Source organism: Pseudorasbora parva, chromosome 24 (genome assembly GCF_024679245.1).
Source record: "Pseudorasbora parva isolate DD20220531a chromosome 24, ASM2467924v1, whole genome shotgun sequence".
Classification (NCBI taxonomy): Eukaryota; Metazoa; Chordata; class Actinopteri; order Cypriniformes; family Gobionidae; genus Pseudorasbora; species Pseudorasbora parva.
In genome coordinates, this window is record NC_090195.1 from 9,383,872 (window position 1) to 9,406,769 (window position 22,898).

Below are 22,898 nucleotides of genomic sequence, written 5' to 3' on the forward strand. Positions count from 1 at the left end.
TAAACACTATCATTTATAAGTTTGGGGTTAGTCAGAATTTTGTTTTTCAGAAATTAAAAGTCACAAAATTAATATTTTTATTCTGCGGATGCATTAAATTGGTCAAAAGTGATATTAACAACATTTTTAATGCTACAAAAGATTCAATTTCAAATAAATGCTGTTCTTTTGAACTTTCTATTTGTCATAGAACCCTGAAAAAAATATTCACAACTGTTTTTAATAATAGTCAATGTTTGTTGAGCACCAAAATCAGCATATTAAAATGATATCTGAATGATCTTATGATGCTGGAAATTCAGCTTTGATCACAGGAATGAATTACATTTTTAAATATATATATTTTATATATTTTAAATTCTAATATTGCACAATATGACAGTTTTTTGTATTTGAATCAAATAAATGCAGCCTTGGTGAGTATAAGAGACTTATTTTAAAAACGTAAGACATTTTATCGATCCCAAACTTTTGAACGGTAGTGTACATTTATTTTATTTCAGTAATATAATCTTTATTTTGAATACGATTCACTAAAGTGATCAAGGAATGGCATAAACATGGCCGGCTACGCTTTAAATGCAGGATTCTGCAGACTGTCTGCATGACTGCACAAACTTTTGAGACAAAGCATGAGCTCGCTGACAGCTTTATGATGGATTGACATGATTCTTCTGTCACCTGTGGTGATTTACGATCACTGCGTCACGTAAATAAACCTGTTCTTTATGTGACGGAGTGTCAAAACATGCAGTAATGACACTCTGTCAAAGTTCAGCATGCTTGTTGACAATATAGCACACACACACAAACACATAAATGCATTATTTTAACAATTTTTCTGTTTTTGTCCCCCCCAGGTCTACCTAAGATGCAGGTCATCCGTAATTATTATGGTGTTCCGAGCCCCCTGTGTGGCCCACCGCTTAACATCCAGGTTGGTGACGTCATCGAGCTGTTAGAGGCGAACGTCCGCAGCTGTTGGTGGAAGGTGAGACGGTTTTACACGCTCATCATAAACTTTTCAAATCATACATCCCTGCAGGAACGGCTCTAGCATGTGTTCAGCTGCTAATTGATTGCCTCTCGTGTTTGTGTCAAAGGCCGAGCGACTGTGTTGTTATGCTTTGCTAAGCGTGACTGACTGTGAAATGCTAACTAATCCAGCCCTTTTACAACACAAGAAAGCTGTTGTGAATTAGGTTTCATAGGCACACAAAAACACACAGAGCACAACACCCAGAGACACGCGCTTGATGACAGGTTCAATTCGTCACGCTTTCATTGGATAGGGAGGTGTTGCTGCACATGCAGTGCTCTGGTATGAGCCACACAAAAGAAAGTCACAAATAGATTCAGGTTAATAAACAAACTCTTTCTTGGAGTACAATGCTAATCACTTTCATATTTCTCCTACTGTGCTTTTATACTTAACGTATATAAGAAATATGCATTTAGTTTATAGCAGCTCTATGGCCTTAACTTTTCCCCTTTATATTTAAGGTTTTACTTTTGTGTTTGTTTTAGTAAATTGATGTTGTTTTTTAAGTTTTATATATATTTAAAAATGTATATGTACTTAAAATTGCCTTGGTTGCCAAGGCAAAACTGGGCTTGTTAAAGGGTTAGTTCGCTTTAAAGCTGCTCTCCGTAACTTTTTTTGTGTTCAAGATTTACAAAAATTATAAAATGAGAATGTACAACATCCATTTTCCAAACCGAGTTTTTGTCTTACCCTGAATCATTATGGTACACTTGTAATAAGTATTTATACTGGGACTATTTCAGGCCAGACTGGTGGGTACTGCTGCGGAGGAACACATTCCCTGCGTGATCCGCTATAGACATAAACAGAGAGAAGTAGCTCCGGCTGCAATGTTCTTCCGCAAGACGCATGCAGTTCTGTTTATTACCACTAGAGTGCAAAAAGTTACGGACTGCAGCTTTAAAATGAAAATTTGCTCATGATTTACTCATTCTTTTAGGCCATCCTAGGTGTATATGACATTCTTCTCTCGGACGAACACATTGATGCGTTATATTAATAAATATACGTGTAACCTGTCTAACAGTTCAAATCGCTTACGCTGTGTTCTAGCGATGCATCGTGCCAGTTCCGCTTTTTTTGTAAGTTAAATACAGGAGGCGGTCTGGCGGAAGCTAGATATATTACTTTAAATATGGATATTTTTTTAATCGATTCACTTCAGAAGGCCTTTATTAACCCCCTGGAGCCATGTAGAGTACATTTATTATGTTTTGTTATTATTTATTTATTGTGTTTTTTTGAGCTTCAAGCAACAGGATATTCATTAATATAACTGACTCTGATAACTCACAATGATGATTGTGTTCATATACACCTAGGATGGCTTGAGGCTGGGTAAATCATGGGATAATTTTCATTTTAAAGTGAACTACTCCTTTAAAGGAGCTCTATGTAAGAAAAGTATTTCAATTAATCATAAAAATGGCGCTGATATGTCACTAGACATTATCAAGAAAATATGTTCATGTCAAATACTTATTTTACTGACAACAGTAGTCCGGCCAGGATATTGTCATTTAAAAGTTGTTGTTGCAGCACTCAACTGATGTTGATGTTGACATGTTGTGTTTTGGCCTGAAGCTCCGCCCTCCACCTATCGACCAATCACAAAGTCAGTAGTGTTTGGGCATCCGGGTTGCCAGATGTGCTCTATTTACCACAGCTGCAGCTACAAACATTCCTGCTGGATCCTGCAGCCTATCTGGCAACCTCGAGTCAGGGGGGAGAGGGAAAGGGGATACACCGCTCTACAGTCATTTGAAAGTGATTGCATTACCAGTTTTGGCCACAATCTTACATACACTTCCTTTAAGTGATTACATGGACCCTGTCGTAAATATCGCTCCAATTGTCCACACATTGGTGATAATTCTGCATAGATCACAATGTGTGAAGCCTAAAATAACAAATGTGACACGCTACTGCCCCGTGGACTTTAAGGACACATGGTATTCATCGCATGTCTGGAACGGAGCCATTTGAGATGAGGTCCAATTTGTCTCAGCTGAAGTTCCTGGATGAGCATATTTGGTTGATCCTGGAACAACATTCCTATCTGAAAATGTAGTCCTAACCCTACCCATCACTTATCCCTAAAATCAGGAAAATGATTTGATGTAGGAACATTTAACCCTGATTGTAATTTAAACTGTAAACTGTAAAGGATCAACAAAGATATATCCAGGAACATGTTGTACTTGTTCACACTGTGCTCAGATTTGCCTGAACTTGAGCTTTTTTTTTCAAATTCTATTAAGACCAAAACGTACCCACATTAATTGTCATTTTTAATACCCCCAAGGAGGCACACTTGAGACAAAGTTGATACTTCAATTAAGCAATTGAGTAACTTTTGAACAATCAAATGTTCTTCTGGGATGGAACAGCAGAGAACATGCAGTTCATCGTGACGGCCACTCTTCTTGCTCTGGTTATTTATGTGCCAAGGCAGTGAGGAAACCAGCCAAAGATTATCTAGAGAGCCAGAGAATTGGCAGAGCCTGGCGCACATTGAATGCCCCCACATCCCTCTCCATCAGACGGGTCCAGCTGTCCAGGACGCTTCTCCACAGTTCTGTTTTAACATGTTAATCTCGTTGTGCCTCATTTTAAGACCGCCATCCGCTGCAGGCTCCGAACACCCAGCTGTCCCATACACCCGGAAGTTGTTTGATTTATTCAATTGTAGCTCATGCAAAATTACACCGCCCATGTCACCTGAGACTTCGTAATATCCAGCGTCCTGCGGCAACTCCGGACGGAGCAAAGGACGATCACAGCCCTCGTAGCCGCGGTAACCCGGAGACAATTATTGCCGCTCTGGTGCCTAGACAAACGCAATCACTCACTGTAATTTCATTTGGGCCTTTGGTTGCCATCTGTTTGATCTAACAGGGTTATGAGTTTAATCATTATTAGGCCCTTATCTGAGCAACAACCAATAGTGGGGCGGCATCATGAGTGCTGATAAAATGTCAATGCGTTAAATGCATTGGGGAGGGGGTGTGCTTAAGGATCCACTTACAAATCAAATTTGTTCAAGGAAGAGGTAGATGAGACAGAAATGCACTTTCTACATTTCCCTGGAAGACCGTCTGAGGAGGAGAAGGGAAAGATCTGAGCATTACCGGCAGGAGAACCATCAGTTGCTTTTACATCAGTGACAGCTGAATCAGACGATCATTTTATTTGAGGTCATTCTTGAAGCGTCTGAACATAAATTATTTGTTAATTAGATAAACATGCAGATTGTACTTCATTTACAGTTTAGCTTTCAATTTATGTTGAGCAGGCTTTCTCACTCTCCAAATTTGCGTCCAATACTTTAGCCCTAAAAGTAGGTCTATGTCATTTTGTGGTGATTGGAAAGACAGAACTTTGGTGTTGAGCAGGGTCATTGTTGTTTACTACAAATTGTTTTTGGAATAAAATAACAGAAATACAATAAAATATTTAATCTAGTTGTCAAAGCAACATTTCTCATTTTTGGTTAATTATAGTGAAAGAATTCAATAAACAAACAACAACAAAAAGCTAAAAACTACAGTCCCTGTCAAAAGTTTGGAAAGTTTTTGAAAGTATCTTCTATGCTCATCAAGGCTATATTTATTTATATATAAAATACAGTAAATATATATATATAAATATATATACAGTAAATATTTATATATAAAATCAGCATCATTAATCCAGTCTTCAGTGTCACATGATCCATGATAAAGATTTGACTGATTTGCTGCTCAAATTTTTTATTTTTTATCAATGTTGAAAATAGTTGTCCTGTTTTTGTGGAAATGGTGATTCTTCTCGCAGGATTCTTTGATGAATAGAAAGTTCATTGAACAATATTTATTTGTATTTATTTATTAGCGGGGCAATCGATTAATCGAGATAAATCACATCCAAAATAAAAGTTTACATAATATATTAAGAACATTTTTATATTTATATATAAAATATTTATAGTTATATATAAGATAAATTATAGAAATATTTACAAGCAGGTATTTAAATAAATACACACATATTATCTAAACACAAAATTACATTTTAGATGCAATTAATTGCAATCAATCGATTGCTCAGGACTAATAAACAAATCTTTTGTAACATTATAAATGTCTTCATTGTCACTTTTGATCAATTTAATGCATCCTTAAATAAAAATATAAATGTAGCTCTTTTGTTAAATTTGATCATTGTTTCTACAAAAATGTTTAAGCATGTTAAGTTACCAGCACTTCTGGATATATTAGATTGTTTCCCCATTCTCCTGGTATTCTTCCTTTATTCTCTCAAGACTTTTTCAGCTCTGATTAACTCTCAGCTGTAAATTTGTAGCATGTCGTGACTCGTGTTAAGTACTAATTGTTACTGAATTATTGAGGAGGAGTTGCCCAGCTGAACGTAATGTAATTATCTGCCATGGTTTCAGGGTAAAGTCCTGGCAACTAAGGATGTTGGCTTCTTTCCAAGCGACGCAGTGAAGCCTTGCCCATGTGTGAGTACAAATACCAGATTATATTGAAATGCTAAAAACATTCTTTATTCTCTGCCAAACAAAAACAAATGTGATCAAGGCAAGGTAGGCTTGTCCTTGTGTGCATGTTGTTTTCCAGTGGTTTAGGTATGCAAGCACCTCTTCGGTGTTGTGTTTGAATGACAGGTGCATTGTGGGTGATTGTCTGTGTGTTTGTTTAATGCTGTTTTGTCATGTGGATAGCAGGAATGTGGACAGATTGCAATAACACGCTATTATCAGCAAGATGATTTACTGTCATAATTATGTACAAGTCATATTAAGAAAAAATATGTTAGATTATCTTTACGAGTGCATTTAGAAAACCAATTGTAGTCGTAAAAAGATACAGTAAAGTGGGGCAGATTTTAGCGCTAATATGAGCTGTATTGTCCCAGTCTTGAGCTGCAAGTTAAAAATACTGTATGAAAATCAGGTTGAGTGGAATATCAAGAACAAAAGTGCACATGTGTGCTCTACTTTCTCTTTCTCACCTGCTTTTTTTTATCCCTTTATCTTTTTTTAGGTACCCAAACCTATTGACTACTCTTCCCAGCCTTGGTACGATCTTCATTCTCACTACCAGAAAATCATTTTGTACCTTTTAATTTGTATTATTACCATCTTGAATATTTTTTCTTCTATTTATAATTTTCTGACATTTTATTTTATCTTTTTGTTATCTTAAATATCAAAATATCAATAGTTTATCTTGCTATAAATTTTACTATAAAATAAACATTTTGCATAATGACATTTATCACCATTCATTTTTTTCAATGTAATTTCTTGTGATTCTATTTCCCCTTTAAATTTTCATTAATCTGAAATACTGAAATACAATTGTAAATTCGTGTAACTTTTTTGCAACTGCAGGTCATAACTCTTGCCTTTTTAGCTTAACATTGTGTGTTGACCACAATCCCTTCAACTCTGACCTCTGACCTTTCCTTCAGGTTTGCCGGCCCAATGGAGAGGGTGCAGGCAGAGGCCACGCTGCTCAACAGGAGGAGCAGCACGTATCTGGTCCGTCACAGAAGTCGAGAGTTCAACGAGTACGCCATCAGCATCAAGTGAGTTAGAACAGCACACTAAGAAAAAGTTTCATAAATACAAAATTTTCACCCACTACGGTATAGAAGCTTATTTCCGCCATAAAAAAAAAAAAAAAAGATAACTGCAACTTTTTATCGCACAATTGCAAGTTTGCATCACAGAATTGCGGGATAAAAGCTCGCAATTGCGAGAAATGAAATCAGAATTGTGAGAAAAGGTTTATATCTGTGGGGGGAAATTATCTAAAATAGCATTGCTAATACCATGCTATAACAGATATAAAATATGTACAAAAAAATATTATATATAAATATGAAATTGATTTTTATTATATCGATTTCAAAACACCGCTTCGTAAAGCCTCGAAGCATTTTGAATCAGCGTATCGATTGATGATTCGGAACCGCTGATTCAATACGCTGATTCATTAAGCTTCACGAAGCGGTGTTTTGAAATCGGCCCATTACTATTAAAAAAGTTTTAAAAATTGCATATCATGGCCATGAATAAACAATTCGTTCCCATGACTTGCTGACACATCAGCACGTTTTACTAATTCGTTCTTTCGCTTTAAGTAAATTGTGCGCAAGATATAATCATTTGTTCTCTCGATTTGCAAAATCATGGCCACATTGTGATACATTTGTTTTATTTAAAGGGGGGGTGAAATGCTGTTTCATGCATACTGAGCTTTTTACACTGTTAAAGACTTGGATTCCCATCCTAAACATAGACAAAGTTTCAAAAACTAATGTTGGACGTTTGATGGATTATTTCTGTGTTAAAAATACTCCTTCTGGTTTCTCACAAGTTTCGGAGAGTTTTTTTGGAGTATGGGTCGACTTATTGTTAATAGAACGGAAGGTCCTTGTATGGGCCTACGGGCTCTTCTCCCGGAAGGGTGCGCGCACGTGTGACTAGAGCGAGAGAGGAAATGCACTCCCATACACTCCTGCCGCGCTCCACTTTATTCCTATCTGTGACATCAAGCGACTTCAACGCTTCAGCACAGCAAGTCACTGCTGTCAGGACTTCACCTTATCATACCAAAGAAGTGTGTTTTTGACAGAGCGGTCCCAGCAATAAAGGTTCGGTCCTGCTTTGGAAGCAGCCGGTGAGTAAAACTGCTTCAAATATCTATGCTGTTGTCGCGTGAGTAAACATCAGTAAACGACACAATCGCGTGCTTCGTCATTCAAATGTGCTAACGTTACTCCATTGTTGTTCTATGTATAACGTTACACTAGTCTGACGTGCAAAACCGTTTTGTTTGCTACTGCTAAGGTTTAGTCGCATCCAATAGTCCATAAACCGAATCATGTCCTCATAAACTGCGAGTAAACAAGTGCAAATGTTGACATGCCACTAAATACAGTACATACCACAGAGACGGGCGTCCTGCTGTTGCTGTTTCTCCTGTTCAATTTATTTCAGCCTCCGAATGTGATTCTGGATCATATCTATTAGCTGAGATCGATAGCCATGGGCTTCTCCACGCTTGAGGACGTCATCGCTTTGCGCATTCGTCTTTCTTTAGCTCTGCCCACACGATACGCCTCCAGGCGCTCGGTTTTTTCCGGAAAGACTCGGTACAGCCCATATTTCTTTTATAAATATAATAAAACTAAAGACTTTTCAGAGATATGAAGGATGCAATACTACTCTATAGGTACTCAAGATTGACATGAGATTGACTGAAACTGAGTGTTTCACCCCCCCATTAAATCAAAACAAGGGAATGAATTATTTCAACATGGCCATGATTTACCAAAAATGAGGAAACTAATGAATAAATCATGGTAACGAATTCTTAATTCACGGCCACAATTTTTTTTTTTTGTCTGAATCTCATGTGCGGGGTTCCGTTAGCCTCAACAATATTAATGATGATAAAATAAAGATTTTATTTGCTTTAAACACACATTCCAACAACCATAGGACAACTTTACGGTGTGTGTGTGTTGGAGCACAAGGCCGAAAGACAAAAGCTCCCCCATTTTATCAGTGTTTCTTGTTTGCAGACAGTCCTGTGCACTTTCTCTCTAAAAAATGTGAGCTCGTAACTTTTAATCCAAGGACTAATGGAGACGGCCCACCTCTTGCTATCGACCCCTTCTCCCTGCATGAAAAGCTCTTTGCCCCATGCATTACTATGGCAGCTTCCCATAGGGGATAGGCAGCATCGATCGCAATGATCACCAGAAAATTACTCTCATCATTTATTCATGGCCCACAGGTACAACAACGACGTGAAACACATCAAGATCTTAACAAAGGAGGGATCCTTCTACATTGCAGAAAACAGGAAGTTCAGAAGCATTTTAGTAAGTGCTAATGTTTTGTAATGGTTTTCAGCTAAGAGTTATTAAAACGTCTTTATCATATAGAGTGAAAAGTAAATGTTACGCTCATATGTTTTTAAGGTCGGTGGAATCGGTGCAATAAAGATAAATGTTTGCATTAAACCAGCTTATTACATTTGAAATCTCTTTGTATCATTTATACAATCCCTTTTGTTTTGTCATCTGTTTGCCTTCTAAAGGGCATTAGGAAATCATGCCGCTTAATGTCTCTATTCTGCAAAAAAAATCAAATGTCTTTTGTCAGCTTCTTTTTGAAAGAGCTTTTCGATTCGATCTCGCAAATGCCAGTTAAATAACATTATTGGATTGTGAATGCTGGAGTCATATTGAATCCGTTCATATATTTATTTCTTTATTTTCCCTTTTAATGGCTGTAGGTATTCACTCTTTTATGTGAACTGACATCACGTTGAGCGTATGTGTGTGTTTACTGCAGGAGCTGATCGAGTATTACAAACATCACTCTCTGCGGGAAGGATTCAGGACACTTGACACCACACTGCAGTTCGCCTACCGAGAGCCGGAGAACGGAGCCAACAGTACGTCCTGTGTTCCTGTTTTATATAACACAAAAGCATCACATTGTTTGTTTAATCTTAGTTTGAGTATAAACAATGATTCATGTTTAATAGTTCAAAACGTGACATTGTTGTGATGGCCAGTAGCTATGGTCACCAGAGCGGCTGCTATGGCAGCAGTGTTTCCTCACTGAAAGGTTTTAAACGCGCGCATTTGAGACAAAATCTTCTCACGTGTTCCCAGGTGTCTCGCTGTTAAAGGATACATTTCTCTTAGTGTTTGTCATAACCAGAAGGTACATTTTTATATTACGGTACATAAGATTATGGTTAAACTTTAGTATGGGGAGCACATATTCACAATTAACTATGAATGTTGTTTCAGTAAACGCATAATTTACTGCTTAATAGTTAGTAAGGTAGTTTTTTTGTAGCATTTGAGTTTAGGTATTGGGTAGTATATTGGGATGCAGAATTAGTCATTAATATGTTTCATAAGTACCAATAAACAGCCAATATCCTACACTGTAAAATGTTTTAGTTGGTTTAACTTAAAAAAGTAATAACCTGGTTGCCTTCAAATTTTAAGTTTATTCAAATAAAAAAATTGAGTTGATACAATGAAGAAAATTGGTTTAATAAATAATGCAGGAGTCTGTCTGTCTGAAACTCTAAATATTATTGTATCTGAACTACATAAAAATGTGATAAATCATTAAAATAGCACAGTTTCACTGCATCATCACAAATAAAACAAACAGTTACCCAATATGCTTTCAAAATCTTTTAATAATATTTGAATAAAGTTGTCGATTCTCAAAAATGTTCATTGTGTTAACTCAAATTTTTAATTTCAGTGAACTCAAACTTTTAAGGCAACCAGGTAACCAGTTTTTTTTTTTTTTTTACAGTGTAGTAATATGCATGCTAATAAGCAACTAGTTCATTGTGAGATTGGACTCTAAAATACAGTGTTACCAAGATTATAAATCATGAAACGCACTCTGGTATAATGCTAATGCTTCTAACTATGGAAGCTCAATTTCACATTTGGAAATATCAGAAGAAAAAAATAAATGTTCTGTTATTAGAGGCACAATGGCACTATAATGAGTTTCTCAACCTTGTTTATGTGACTTATTTATATATATATTTTTTAGAAATATTTTAATCATTTATTATATTTAATTGAAAATATACAATTTAATATATATGGAATATACCATTCAAAAATTTGGGGGTCAGTAAGATTTTTTTTTTTTTTTTTTTTTCATCCTTGGGAAGAAATTCACAAGGAAATACTATTTAAATTATACTTTCTATTAAGCAAAAATGTAGTATTGCGAATTTGCCATCATATGAATTTTACATTTGAAAATATATTAAAAAAGAAAGTTTTTTTTAATGAACAGTTTTAACAGAGCGTTTCTATATCTTTTCAGTTAAAACTGTTAAAATCAGTAAAAAAAGTGTTTGCGTGTGTATATATATAGGCGGAATACGGGTAGAGTTAGGCACAGGTGTGGTGGTGTGGGTAAGTCTAAGGGTAGGGTTAGGTGTAAGGGAATGGTCAACAGTGTAATTACAAATGTAACTAAATAAATTAATTACAGATTTAATTACATGCGGGTAATTTTTAAAATGTAAGTACAATGTAAAGACATGTACGTACACAATAAGTGCATTGTATCAAATGATTAGTTAAAATGTTAGTGCATAGTAGTTAAGGCCACCTAATATAAAGTGGGTCCATAAAAATAAATATGTAGCACATAAGAAAAGTGTATGCTCATGCCGGACTCGTGTAGCATTCACGTCACCATTTGCGTTTTTGTTTTCTGGCCAAAGACGTTTTAGAGATCTTCGGTCTGTTCATGGCTTTGTGGCTGTGAAAGCTCCTAAGACATCTGTGTTGTTTTCCAGCTGTGGGAGAGGAGTAAGTTAAAAATCTCAAACAGGGGCTGTTAGTAAACCCTGAACTACTGAGCTATGCTTACAGCCTGATCTGAGAGTTTATGGCGCACTGCAATCAGCGCTTGGATGAGATTTTATTTTAGGTCCATATGTCACAGCGAGGGTCTCGTCGCAATTGGGAAATGTTGGCAGATTGAGAAGCTGGGGGGGGATGTCACTCAAGCACTTCACTGCTTTAACAAAGGACGAAAGTGATCCGAAAGCGACCAAAGAATGGATCTCCCAGCATGCATTGCTGCTGTTTTTCTCTTCTCATTCCCAAGCTCTATTCCCATGCAGCACAGCTTCTTTTTGTTTTTTTCATCTCGGCGTCGTCTTATGTGCCAATACATGCAAATCATATTCAATTGTTTTTTCGAGATGGCTGCCAGAGGCGCACAAGTCTTTCATGTAAACAGGACGTAAAGAGCAACGGGGCCATCTTCTCTAAGTGGTAACTTGACCCTGCGTAGGCAGAGAGCTTCAACCGGAAAAAAATCAGCATTGCAGAACGGAAACAGTTCTGTAGCGGGTTACCTCCGTTGTGCTTGTTGGACACAGAGATAATCGTGACTTTAATTCGCAGGTGAAGTCAGAACAAATTGCTTGATAGTTACCCTTTGCCTCCTCATTTTTATTTATATCCAGGAAGCACTGGAGATACTGTCAGCTGTGCTGCGTTTCTACTTATATTCCATCGAATGTTAAGCGAGCCATGCAGGTTGGACGGCAAATCCATAACCTTGAATATTTACGTTATGGCTAACGACGTGCCGAAGACAGGAGGTTTGAGCCTCGCAGAGTTTGCAGAATAGTGGGCGGACGGGTGTTTTGCTTTCCTGGAGTGACGTGGGTGGAATCTCAAGTGCCCATCAGCAACTCGGACATCACAGGTTGGATAGTGGTCGGAGACAAGGCCTTTTGGAGACACAGCATGTGCTCCTGCATAAATTCATGAGCTCGGTTAGCCTCAGCTTGGGCTGTGCCTTCAAAACTTTGAACAGATGTTTAAGAAAGACTTCTGAACGTAGTCAGAACGGTCTATATATATTTCTGTCTGTCTGTCTGTCCGTCCGTCCGTCCGTCCGTCCGTCCGTCTGTCTATCTATCTATCTATCTATCTATCTATCTATCTATCTATCTATCTATCTATCTATCCATCTATCCATCTATCCATCTATCCATCTATCCATCTGTCCGTCTATCTATCTATCTATCTATCTATCTATCCATCTATCCATCTATCCATCTATCCATCTATCCGTCTATCCGTCTATCCGTCTATCCGTCTATCCGTCTATCCGTCTATCCGTCTATCCGTCTGTCTGTCTGTCTGTCTGTCTGTCTCTCTATATATCTTCTGTCAGTCTATCTATCTATCTATCTATCTATCTATCTATCTATCTATCTATCTATCTATCTATCTATCTATCTATCTATCTATCTATCTATCTATCTGTCTGTCTGTCTGTCTGTCTGTCTGTCTGTCTGTCTATATATCTTCTGTCAGTCTGTCTATCTATCTATCTATCTATCTATCTATCTATCTATCTATATCTATCTATCTATCTATCTATCTATCTATCTATCTATCTATCTATCTATCTATCTATCTGTCTGTCTGTCTGTCTGTCTGTCTGTCTGTCTGTCTGTCTGTCTGTCTGTCTGTCTGTCTGTCTGTCTGTCTGTCTGTCTGTCTGTCTGTCTGTCTGTCTGTCTATCTATCTATCTATCTATCTATCTATCTATCTATCTATCTATCTATCTATCTATCTATCTATCTATCTATCTATCTATCTATCTATCTATCTATCTATCTATCTATCTATCTATCTATCTATCTATCTATCTATCTATCTATCTATCTATCTATCTGCTTTTAGCCATTATGCACGTAAAATAGACATCTTTTTGAAGATATGAGACTCCCAATCATCAGATTGTTCATCGATGTCTTGTTAGTTACACCTAGTGCCGTATTGCTTGGCCGCCTTCCACAGAAGAGTGGGTGAGGAAACATATTGTGTTGCTGACACACTGGGGGTCCGTGACGCACTGGGCCGAGCCGGTCAGATGAAGCATCAGATGGCGAGGGGAACTCGCTTCACTGCCACAGTCGAGCACAGACGCTAGTAAACCCAGACCTCATCGATAGTTCTCTGTGGAATGGGGCGTGAATAGAAATATTGCACAACTGGCTTTATTCGAAGTGCTTCAAAACGGTTTTACGCAGAATGCCAGTGTTGATGCACGAAGTTAGCGTTTGTTTACAATCTGGACTGTTTGCTTGCAAATGTTACGGTTCAATTAAACATGCTTTTTCTTTTGCTCTTCTTCTCTTTACCCTTGCCGCACCCCTACCTCACTCCGCCTCGCCCCACCTCAGCCCCGTTGCTCTGCGGCCTGTCTTTTCTAACTCCCGCCGGCTACAGCTTTGTCCCCCCCTCTACCGCCCCGTTCTGGTCAGGTACAGGTACACGTTTTCTTATCCATTGGTGTTATTTTGTCAAGGTCTTAGCAGATCTGAGGCTGCCGTGCCCTGCGTTTTACCCCGCCTCCCATCTTATTGTGCGTGTCTGTTTATAGATCATTTCATAGCCGCTATCATCTCCTTTAATGCATGCACCATACGTCCTTTGTCAGCCGCACGACACTGACTGACAGACACTATGACTCATCATTATCTCATTTCAGGTTGTTAGCTTATTAGATCCATCATCACAGGCGTTTTTGTCAAGGGAGCGGTGATGAAAAGGAAGGAGTCGGCCTAACTTTGTGACATCTCTCTCTCCCTCCTTCACAAACTTCTCGCTTTGAGCATGGCGGCAGCTAACTGGCAGCCAGTTCTCTGTCTGTACAAGTCCTGCTCACTTTAAAACAGCTGAAGAGAAAGCGTCCTGGCAGCGAGGCGGATCTCATCAACACACGTCTGGCGGAGGGCCTAGCTTCTCTGGCTGTCGATCACAAAGTCCTCAGAGCCTCTGAAGTCCGATAAAACAAAGGCTCATTTGAATCCGCCACCACGTATTTCCCTCGGCCCACCGCATTTAGAGAGGACCGCGAAACGAGTCCAACAAAACGTCCAATAGTCAGTGAGCCGGTAGAAGGAACATGATGTGTTTTTGAGGGAAAAGTCGTCTGAAATGTAATTAACCCAGCGGATTATGCTGTTGACACATCTCAAGACATAATCAAAACAGCCACTTCAGCTGTGATTGGACCCGTCCCAGATTCACGAGAATCATTTATTTAGAGTGGATGTGCTAAGGCAGGCAAACACATGAAGGAGTGCGGTGATTACAAGAGTCCTTAGGGAAACTAAACAGCCTGATTCTGCGGCATCCATCCTCTCTGTGTTTGTCTGGTTAATTTTGTCTGATTCTCATCTTCATTTTTGTCCTGTGATTTTTACCGCTAAATGTTCACTCTTGTTTTTTGCCTCTGCAGTGTTCACTCCGAAGGTGATTGGTGTGGCGATAGCCCGCTACGACTTCAGCTCCCGGGACACGCGCGAACTGTCTCTGCAGGAGGGCGACGTGGTGAAGATCTACAGCAAAACTGGAGCCAATGGCTGGTGGAGGGGCGAAGTTAATGGGCGGGTGAGTGTGTGGACGCATTCTATACATTATACACTGTGTAAAATAATATGTGAAACTTACGCAACAATAAGAGTTTTAAATAGAATTCTTCACATTTGTGACATGATTTCATGTCATGGAATATTGAAATAATTGTGTAGTATCAAGTTGTCATAGTGGATTTAAAAAAATAAAATAATAATACAATATTTTCAGTAAAATATCCAAAAAAAACACCAGGCCAGTGTTAAAAAGTTTGTTCAGTTAAGTTCTTACAATATCCCAAATGTTTCCAACTATTTTTTAATTGTGAGAAAATTGCTATTTTAACCAAGGAACCGGGGCGTCTGAGGGAGTCGCCTGTCAATTGCGTCATATTGCCATTACCCCCGGTTTCCGGATTTTTATTTGGCAGAAATACTTTACTCTTAGTAGTGTGAACAAATGTCACTTAGTGAACGCACAGAGTAACATCCTAACATAATTTTCAGCACACTCAAATATATCTAATATGATAAAAAAAAAAAAAAAAAAGTTACCTCAAGACACTAAAAGCACATTAAAAGTCCCGCTGCTCGCGAGCCGTGTGTTCGGCAGCGATCGCTCCAGCGGCCTTGCTCAGCTCATCAACACTCGGTCCTGCTCTGCTTCATACAGTAATGTTAATAATCACATCCATGAGCATGATTTCTGCCTGAGTCCTATCCCGATTCTTTTCCACCGTCTGTGAGGTGAAGACCACATGTCCCAAGATTCTGAGCTCAAACTTGGCGTCATCAAACTACAGCTCTGTTTTGAATACGCGACCTCTAGCGGACAGAAAAGTTACACAGTGCAGCTTTAAGTAACATTCAGGGTCAGTATGATTGGTTTTGCTTTTATTCAGAAATGATGCCTTAAATTGCTCAAACCGTTACAGTAGATATATTTATGTAACAAAATATTCTATTTTTAATTCTAATTCTGGAAAAAAAAGTCACAACTGCTTTCAACAATGTTGAAAATGTTCAATGTTCATTGAGCAGCAAATCAGCATGTTAGAATGATTTCTGAACGATGTCAAGTTTAAAGAAATGTCAAGTTTAAAGAAATGCTTATAATTATGATATACAGTATTTCTTATATGTGATTTTATAACAATATAAGTTCACTAGATAGTAAAATATTGTATTTAAATATAAGTTAAAATATAAAGTGCCTTTAGTAACAGAGCACCTACATATCCTACATAAATGTGAAACTACTGTCAGTTTATCCAGTGTCTTCATAACATGCTTCTCTGATCTGAGATGACAGACATCCTTGCTAAGAATGTCAGAAAACTGAAATCGCACTAAAAATGCGGCATCACTATCGAATTAAGCGGCATTATTTCATACTGAGCCCAAAAGCTTATTTGTACTTAAAGCACATCGAACTGTCAAATGTTTTTTTTTTTGAGCCTCTTGATCTGTCTTATAATGGTTTCATAAGGGAGGCTGTGAGTGTAATTTAGTGAATAAAATGTTCAGGGCTGTTTTATGGAGGGCAGTAATAGATTCTGGGATCAGTGCTTTGAACAGTTCCCCTGCCTCCTTCTGAAATGGATAGAACTGCTTTTGTCCCTTTTGTATTCATGTTGTATTCGAGGTGTGACACGACAAAACGTCAACTAATAAATCAAATCTCTCCATTGTTAATCTGCGTTTTGATTGATGCTTGGTTTCTAGTTTTGTAGCCTTGTGCTGGACAGTCCAGCCTACAGGGATCATTTCTAGCTTCACATAGCTGGAGTGTTTAGAATATCAAATGCAGGGCTGCAGGGCCGTGTCTAGTCATTTTGACGCCCTAGGCGAAATGCTTATTGGCGCCCACCAACACAACACAACCCAAATAATATGTATGATACAATTATATTTGTACATATTTGTTAAAAGGATTAAAAATGAATACCCTTTTGTAGTCATATATATACATTCTAGTCAGAATATGAGTCTGAAACTGCTCCATTGGGCTTTAATATGAGGCGCATTTCAACCGAACCAGGAAAGACCTCAATTGGATAGACCTACAACCAATCAGAGCAACGGAGCAACGCTTAACGTTAATTGTCAAATGTTAACAGAACTCAATTGCACTGTGTTGCCAAGTCTGCGGTTTTCCCGAGGGTTGTTTTCCATGTCTGCGGGTTGAAGCGTCCTCAATTATGTGATATATAGACCCATGAATGTGAATTTTAGCAGGCAACCATGCCTTAATAACACACATTTAACCCCCAAACGCCATTTTCTTCCTGAGAACTCCCCTGAGAAGCTATTGGGATTTGTTTTGGGCAAGTAGTTGGCAGGTTATGTTGTAAAAACTTGGCAACCCTGTCTCCATGCACGCTGGAATAAGTAATGTTAGAGGAAAACGATTAGTGTAAACGATCTTTGCTGGTGTTGTAAAAAAGAATTTAAGGATACACAGAGTTCTTCCCAAGACGATGATCATTTCTGAGAGAAATAGTGAAGTTAAATGCATTTACGAACATTTAGGATTAGAATAAATTCAACCCAAAAGCCTTTGATGATGTGGATGATTACATTATTGTTTATCATCTGTCCATCATTGTCTAAAGCCCGCCCTGATGATTTCATTGGTCCGAACAGTTCTTGTTCTGACATAATTACTCCTCTGGATGAAGTCCAGACCGATCTGCCGAGCTCAAATGTTGTGGGCCAGGCTGAGTTCGGCTGGCATCCAGGCTACTATTACGCTACTTTAAATGCTCATTTTGTTTTGGAGGTCAAAAAAGGCTTTACCGTTCTCATAATATACATTGCACATCACTTATTTCTCAAAGAGTCTGAAAACGGTTATTTCAAAGATTCTTCTCTGATTGGTCAGATGGCCCAGTCTGTTGTGATTGGTCTATTGCTTACAGCGTGTCGGAAACAACACGTCTGTTACCAAATCTGAGTCTCAGCTCCAGAGGCTTCCTCAGAACTTGTATACGCAGTGATATGGACAGTAACAATGGTGTCGGTTTTTCTTGATCAATTCCAGCATGAGTCCGTATCCTTTTGAAATGCATGAAAAGTTGATTTGCAGCGTAGAAAACAGTGTTTGGGGGCAGGTCAAAGTGGATGCTGTTCACAGGCAGCCAATGAAGACCATAGGCTGGCATTAGGCAAATGTGTTACATTGTTGTGTAGGTATGTGACAGGAAGTGGAACTAAAATTTCTGACAACTCGCGAGACAATAACTTTGTTGTGCACTTTGATATTTAAGATTTTACAGACCTTTTTTTAATTCATAAACAGCTACAGTATAATACCCACTTTATGAAAGGTAATAATCAAAAAGCATAGTAGGAACACTTGAAGCAAGATCAGAAAAATAAGTCATTTTGTTTGATTTTTTTTGTGGGTTGTTTGTTTTCACATTGTGCTGGGTATCAAACAAATGATGTAATTTTAAATGTATGTTCTGATAGGTTTTGTGGATTTTGCTGACACTGAGAAAACTCCTAAAACTTGTTGCATCACAAAATAGTAATAGCAGAAAATCTGGCCGCTCAAAAGAAAAAGCAGCTGTCGTACTCTCCTTATGGGTATTATTCCTCAGGCCTGTGTGCAGCCACCAGAACTGCTTAAACAATCCAGCGCCGACCGACTCTCCCCCCCCTTCTCTTGCAACAGGCGCATCCTCAAGGTTATCCAGGCAATGAAGTGACGCAAATCCTCTGTAATACCCCCCGCAACCTTCTCCCCTAATCACTCATTCCTTCTGTTCTGTCTCATCCACAGGTGGGCTGGTTCCCCTCCACGTACGTAGAAGAGGGCGAGGAGTGAACGGCTCAACGATCGTGCACAAGAGGAAGGAAATAAACGGGAAACAGCAGACGGACTGCATTCGACTGGACTACACTGAGCTGAGTCACGGAGTCAGCTGATTGGCCGCTGCTCTCGCTCACTCTCTGTCTTGTTTGTCTATCCTGGAGGAAGTGCACAGGGTTTGATAAATGAAGGACTGTCTCTCAGGGAGCAGATTATCAAACACAACCCCGAAACCCGCGGCCAGACCGCATCTTAAAAGACCCTCGTGGCGCCTGGACGGAACGTGGCGGACGAATCCGGGCCTGAGACGGAGCGCACGCAACCGGACTGAGGTTACGCCGTGAGCTATTTCTGTGTGTGTGTGGCAGTTTGTCGGCTCACAAGAAAACATGTTTGTCCTGACCTTGCCTGAGTCCTCCTTACCTCCCCTATTATTGATGATGTGGCGCCCCCTCTCCCCGCGTGTACGCTGCCCCGGAGGTGTCCTCACACACAGAAGACCCTCCCGTCCTGCTATTCATCTCAGATTAAGATCATAGCTCCCTGCCATGTAGGCCGCGGTAATTGATTGCTGTCTCTTCCCCGTTTCCTTCCTATGAAATCTCTCTCATTTTCAGATTTCCACTTAAAGGGAACGACCGGTTGTTTTGTGCGTCGTGTTTCTCGAGCGCTTATCTCTGGAGATATATTGTGGGGTTGTCACGGCGTGTTTATCTGATCCGCGCGGCGAGACGTTGACGGGAAACAAAAGGGATTGCAGTGACAGGCCTGTAAACAGCTTTTTCAGCAGGGGCTCACGGCCCCGAAAGCATTGTGTCACCCCATCCGGAAAGGATCCTGGGATAGTGCAGACAGTGCCTTCTTAATCAACTAATGAGAGGGATTTACACGCATTTGCAGGAAGAACTGACACATTGAAAACAATAAGGCTGATCCAGGGAATCAGATGCAGAATTACTGGACTGTGTATAATTATTATATGCATGTATATATTTAAGATTATATATAAAATATTTTATATTTAAATATTTTAATATATATATATATATATATATATATATATATATATAGTTTAGATATACTAGGGATGCCACAATTCTCAATATAATATTGAACTGTTTGGTACGGCATTCACGGTTTAATACGCGCTTGTGAATTGTGTTTTATTCAGTTTTGCATTTAAATCATCATTTTTCTACAAATTCTATAATTTGCCTCCATCCCAATATACTGAACAACGTGACATACATTCACATCACACGTTAGTGGTAGAGTTATAATTACGGAACACTATAGTTATTCACAATCACGGACGTTCATTATTTGCATGTGCTTTAAAGCCTTCCCGGTTAAACAAATTAATTTGTTTAATCTGCAAAGTTTTAACATGCACTTTTCAGAGCGTGCACACTAAACGCCTGTCAAACACGTGATTACTGGACTAAGTAGTCTTACTGCGTTAAAACTGTCAAATACACACAAGGTTTACAAAAACACAGACGGTTATGTCCAAAGTGAAAGTAAAATCGGCATATGTCTGTATATTAGATGCACGCAGTTCTTAAATTGACAGCAGCAGGTCCTTAAAGGGACAGTTGACCTCTAAAATTATGTCATTATTTACTCACTCTAATATTGTTCCACACCTGTATTCATTTCTCAATGACAGAGTTTTCATTTTTGAGCGAACTCTCCCGTAATGTTAATACAACAACAAAAGACATAGAGAAAATATCTCACTGCTCTTGGCTAAAAAACTAATAGTCTAAGTATAATCAATGTATATTTTATAGTGAAGTCTATGTAGTGTTTTTTTTTTTTTTTTGTTACATTTATTCATTCAATTTCACACTTAAATGCTACTGTACAGCTCTAAATGCTGCCAGTGTAAATCTTTATATATATATTTATTCTATATTAAACAATACACTAGGAATGTGTACAATATTTTTTAAGTAAAGTTCTACGTTTAAGTAAGGTTTTTCAATTATTTTAACTAATATAAAGAAAGAGTATTGCAATCTTTTTTTTCTTCTGTCTAACCTTTGCTGTTCCTGTCGCTAAAGAATAGAATAGCAAAAAAACGAACTGAACCAAAAACCGCGGTTTGTATTGAACCGTTGACTGTATTGTTGCATCCCTAATATATACACAGTATATACATGCAAATATTTCTTAAATATATACAGGGGTACATTTAAATATCCTTAATAATTATACACAGACAGTACACACATATATTATGTAAACACAAAAATTATTATAATACATTTTTTATCATATATATTAATATTGATCACTAAAATAAAATGCTTGTTTCTACTCCAAATTCCTTACTCGACCAAGGACAGGACTCTTATTTGACAGATATCGGTCAATTGGTTTACCATTAGTGTATTGAAAACCTTCTTGGCCAAGTGTTAGTAAGTCATCTCTCATTAAATCTAAATATAGCAGCGCTCTGCACTGTCATACTGGATGTGATCTCACTTCCTGCAGTATTCCCCTCTGGGACTCTTTCTTCCCAGTTTTCCCAGCGCTGAAATGAACCATGCGGATGCTTTACCTGTCTGCAGCTACATGTAGATCTGTGCAATCTCAACTGCCTCTAAACTGTGATGAAATGGAAGTGTTAAGACTGTGTCGAGGTGACAGACTCTATAATAAGAGAAAGGTCACATCAGGAAACACTCAAACCGCTGGTTTGTCTCAAATGGTTAGATAAAAGTGCACTCACAAAGGATTATTTATTTATTTGTGATCTAAGAAGAGACTTTGACAGGAAAAGACATTCAAAGGAATACCGACAAATGACTGAAAAGCTGATAAAAAGCCAGTAGAGAAAAACTAAAAGCATAAACAGAAATATACTCCTATGTGCCTATGAAGAAGTCCGATGTACAGCGTCTCCATTTATTATAACCGGCTGTTCTTTCTTCACATTACGCTTTGATTGAACACGAGGACCGATCTTTTATCATTTTACTTTTTGTCTTTCCAAAGAGCAACATAATGTATTAAAAAAAAAAAAAAAAAAAATTGTCATGTGAGCAAGTTTTATGTATTTTTTTCATTCCTGTGAAATGAGATGTATAGAGTAAAAAGGGTAAATATTTATTGATTTAGATATCTTTATTTGTGTTAAATGTATAATATGAATAAGGCATTGATCAGTCGTCTCATTGTGTGATCTTTGTCTCATTGTAGCACAATATAACACCACTAAGTGGCAGCATCATTACCAGGTGCGTCTCTCTTCCTCTTCTCCCCCGTCTGATGAGCGATAGTTTCTCTTTCCTCCCCTTTGTGCTTTCCTTGAATTTTCCCAATCATCATAATGCTGCCTTGAAGTCCAGGAAAGCCTGTACTTTGAAAGCCATACTTGCATTCAAATGATTTCAGGCAGAAAAAAAAAAAGACACGTTTTTTGTTTTTCACTTCCCAACAAAGATCTATACTAATTAGCTTCCGCCGTGATCCATTAACTGACATCCGGAAACTCTAGGCTCGAAGTTTCAAAGCTAATAACTTTCATGTGCGCTCAACTCACAAATGCGATCATTCTGACACAAGTTCAAGGCGGCTCAAGGCCCAATGATATTTAAAGATTGAGTATTTTTCAGTGATGCTCACTGAGAGGAAGAGTTATGTCACAGAGGATTCCAGTAGATTAACTTCTCATTAGGAAAATCACATTTACCAGCTGTTTAGGCCACGGCCATACCTCTCCCGCCCTATCTCTAAAGGTTAAAGGTCGGTTTTAGCATTGCCGTTTTTTTCTTCTTCTTTCGAGCTTCCACTGAAAGAGGATTTTTGGTCTGGCACCGAAATCTGGGGCGAAATCCGTGCCCGAGGCAGATTATGGTCTTCTCCTGGGTTCGCTGTTCCCTACGCTCTAACTGCGAGCGGTAGAATTGGTTTTCTAAGCTTTCTCACCGGTAATCTGTTCCCACTCCTCTCTCCCCAGAGATGAACCCTGACAGGACGGATTTAACAGGCTTCCACGCATCGTTATATATTTATATACGGCGGTCTGTTTCAACACGGAGTTGTGGGCCACTA

The 22,898-nt window shown here is 38.5% G+C and overlaps 1 protein-coding gene across 1 annotated transcript in view; it reads left to right on the forward strand.

Moving 5' to 3' along the window:
* LOC137063623 (guanine nucleotide exchange factor VAV3) overlaps positions 1–19,797 on the forward strand; it is an 86,441-nt gene extending 66,644 nt beyond the window's left edge. The window contains exons 20-28 of the mRNA XM_067434872.1: positions 861–991; positions 5,484–5,549; positions 6,094–6,128; positions 6,524–6,640; positions 8,860–8,947; positions 9,423–9,525; positions 13,844–13,924; positions 14,905–15,056; positions 18,807–19,797. Coding sequence (XP_067290973.1) covers positions 861–991; positions 5,484–5,549; positions 6,094–6,128; positions 6,524–6,640; positions 8,860–8,947; positions 9,423–9,525; positions 13,844–13,924; positions 14,905–15,056; positions 18,807–18,851 — 818 coding nt within the window. The 3' untranslated portion in view covers positions 18,852–19,797. The remainder of the gene's footprint in view (positions 1–860; positions 992–5,483; positions 5,550–6,093; positions 6,129–6,523; positions 6,641–8,859; positions 8,948–9,422; positions 9,526–13,843; positions 13,925–14,904; positions 15,057–18,806) is intronic.
* Positions 19,798–22,898: the final 3,101 nt, after the last annotated feature.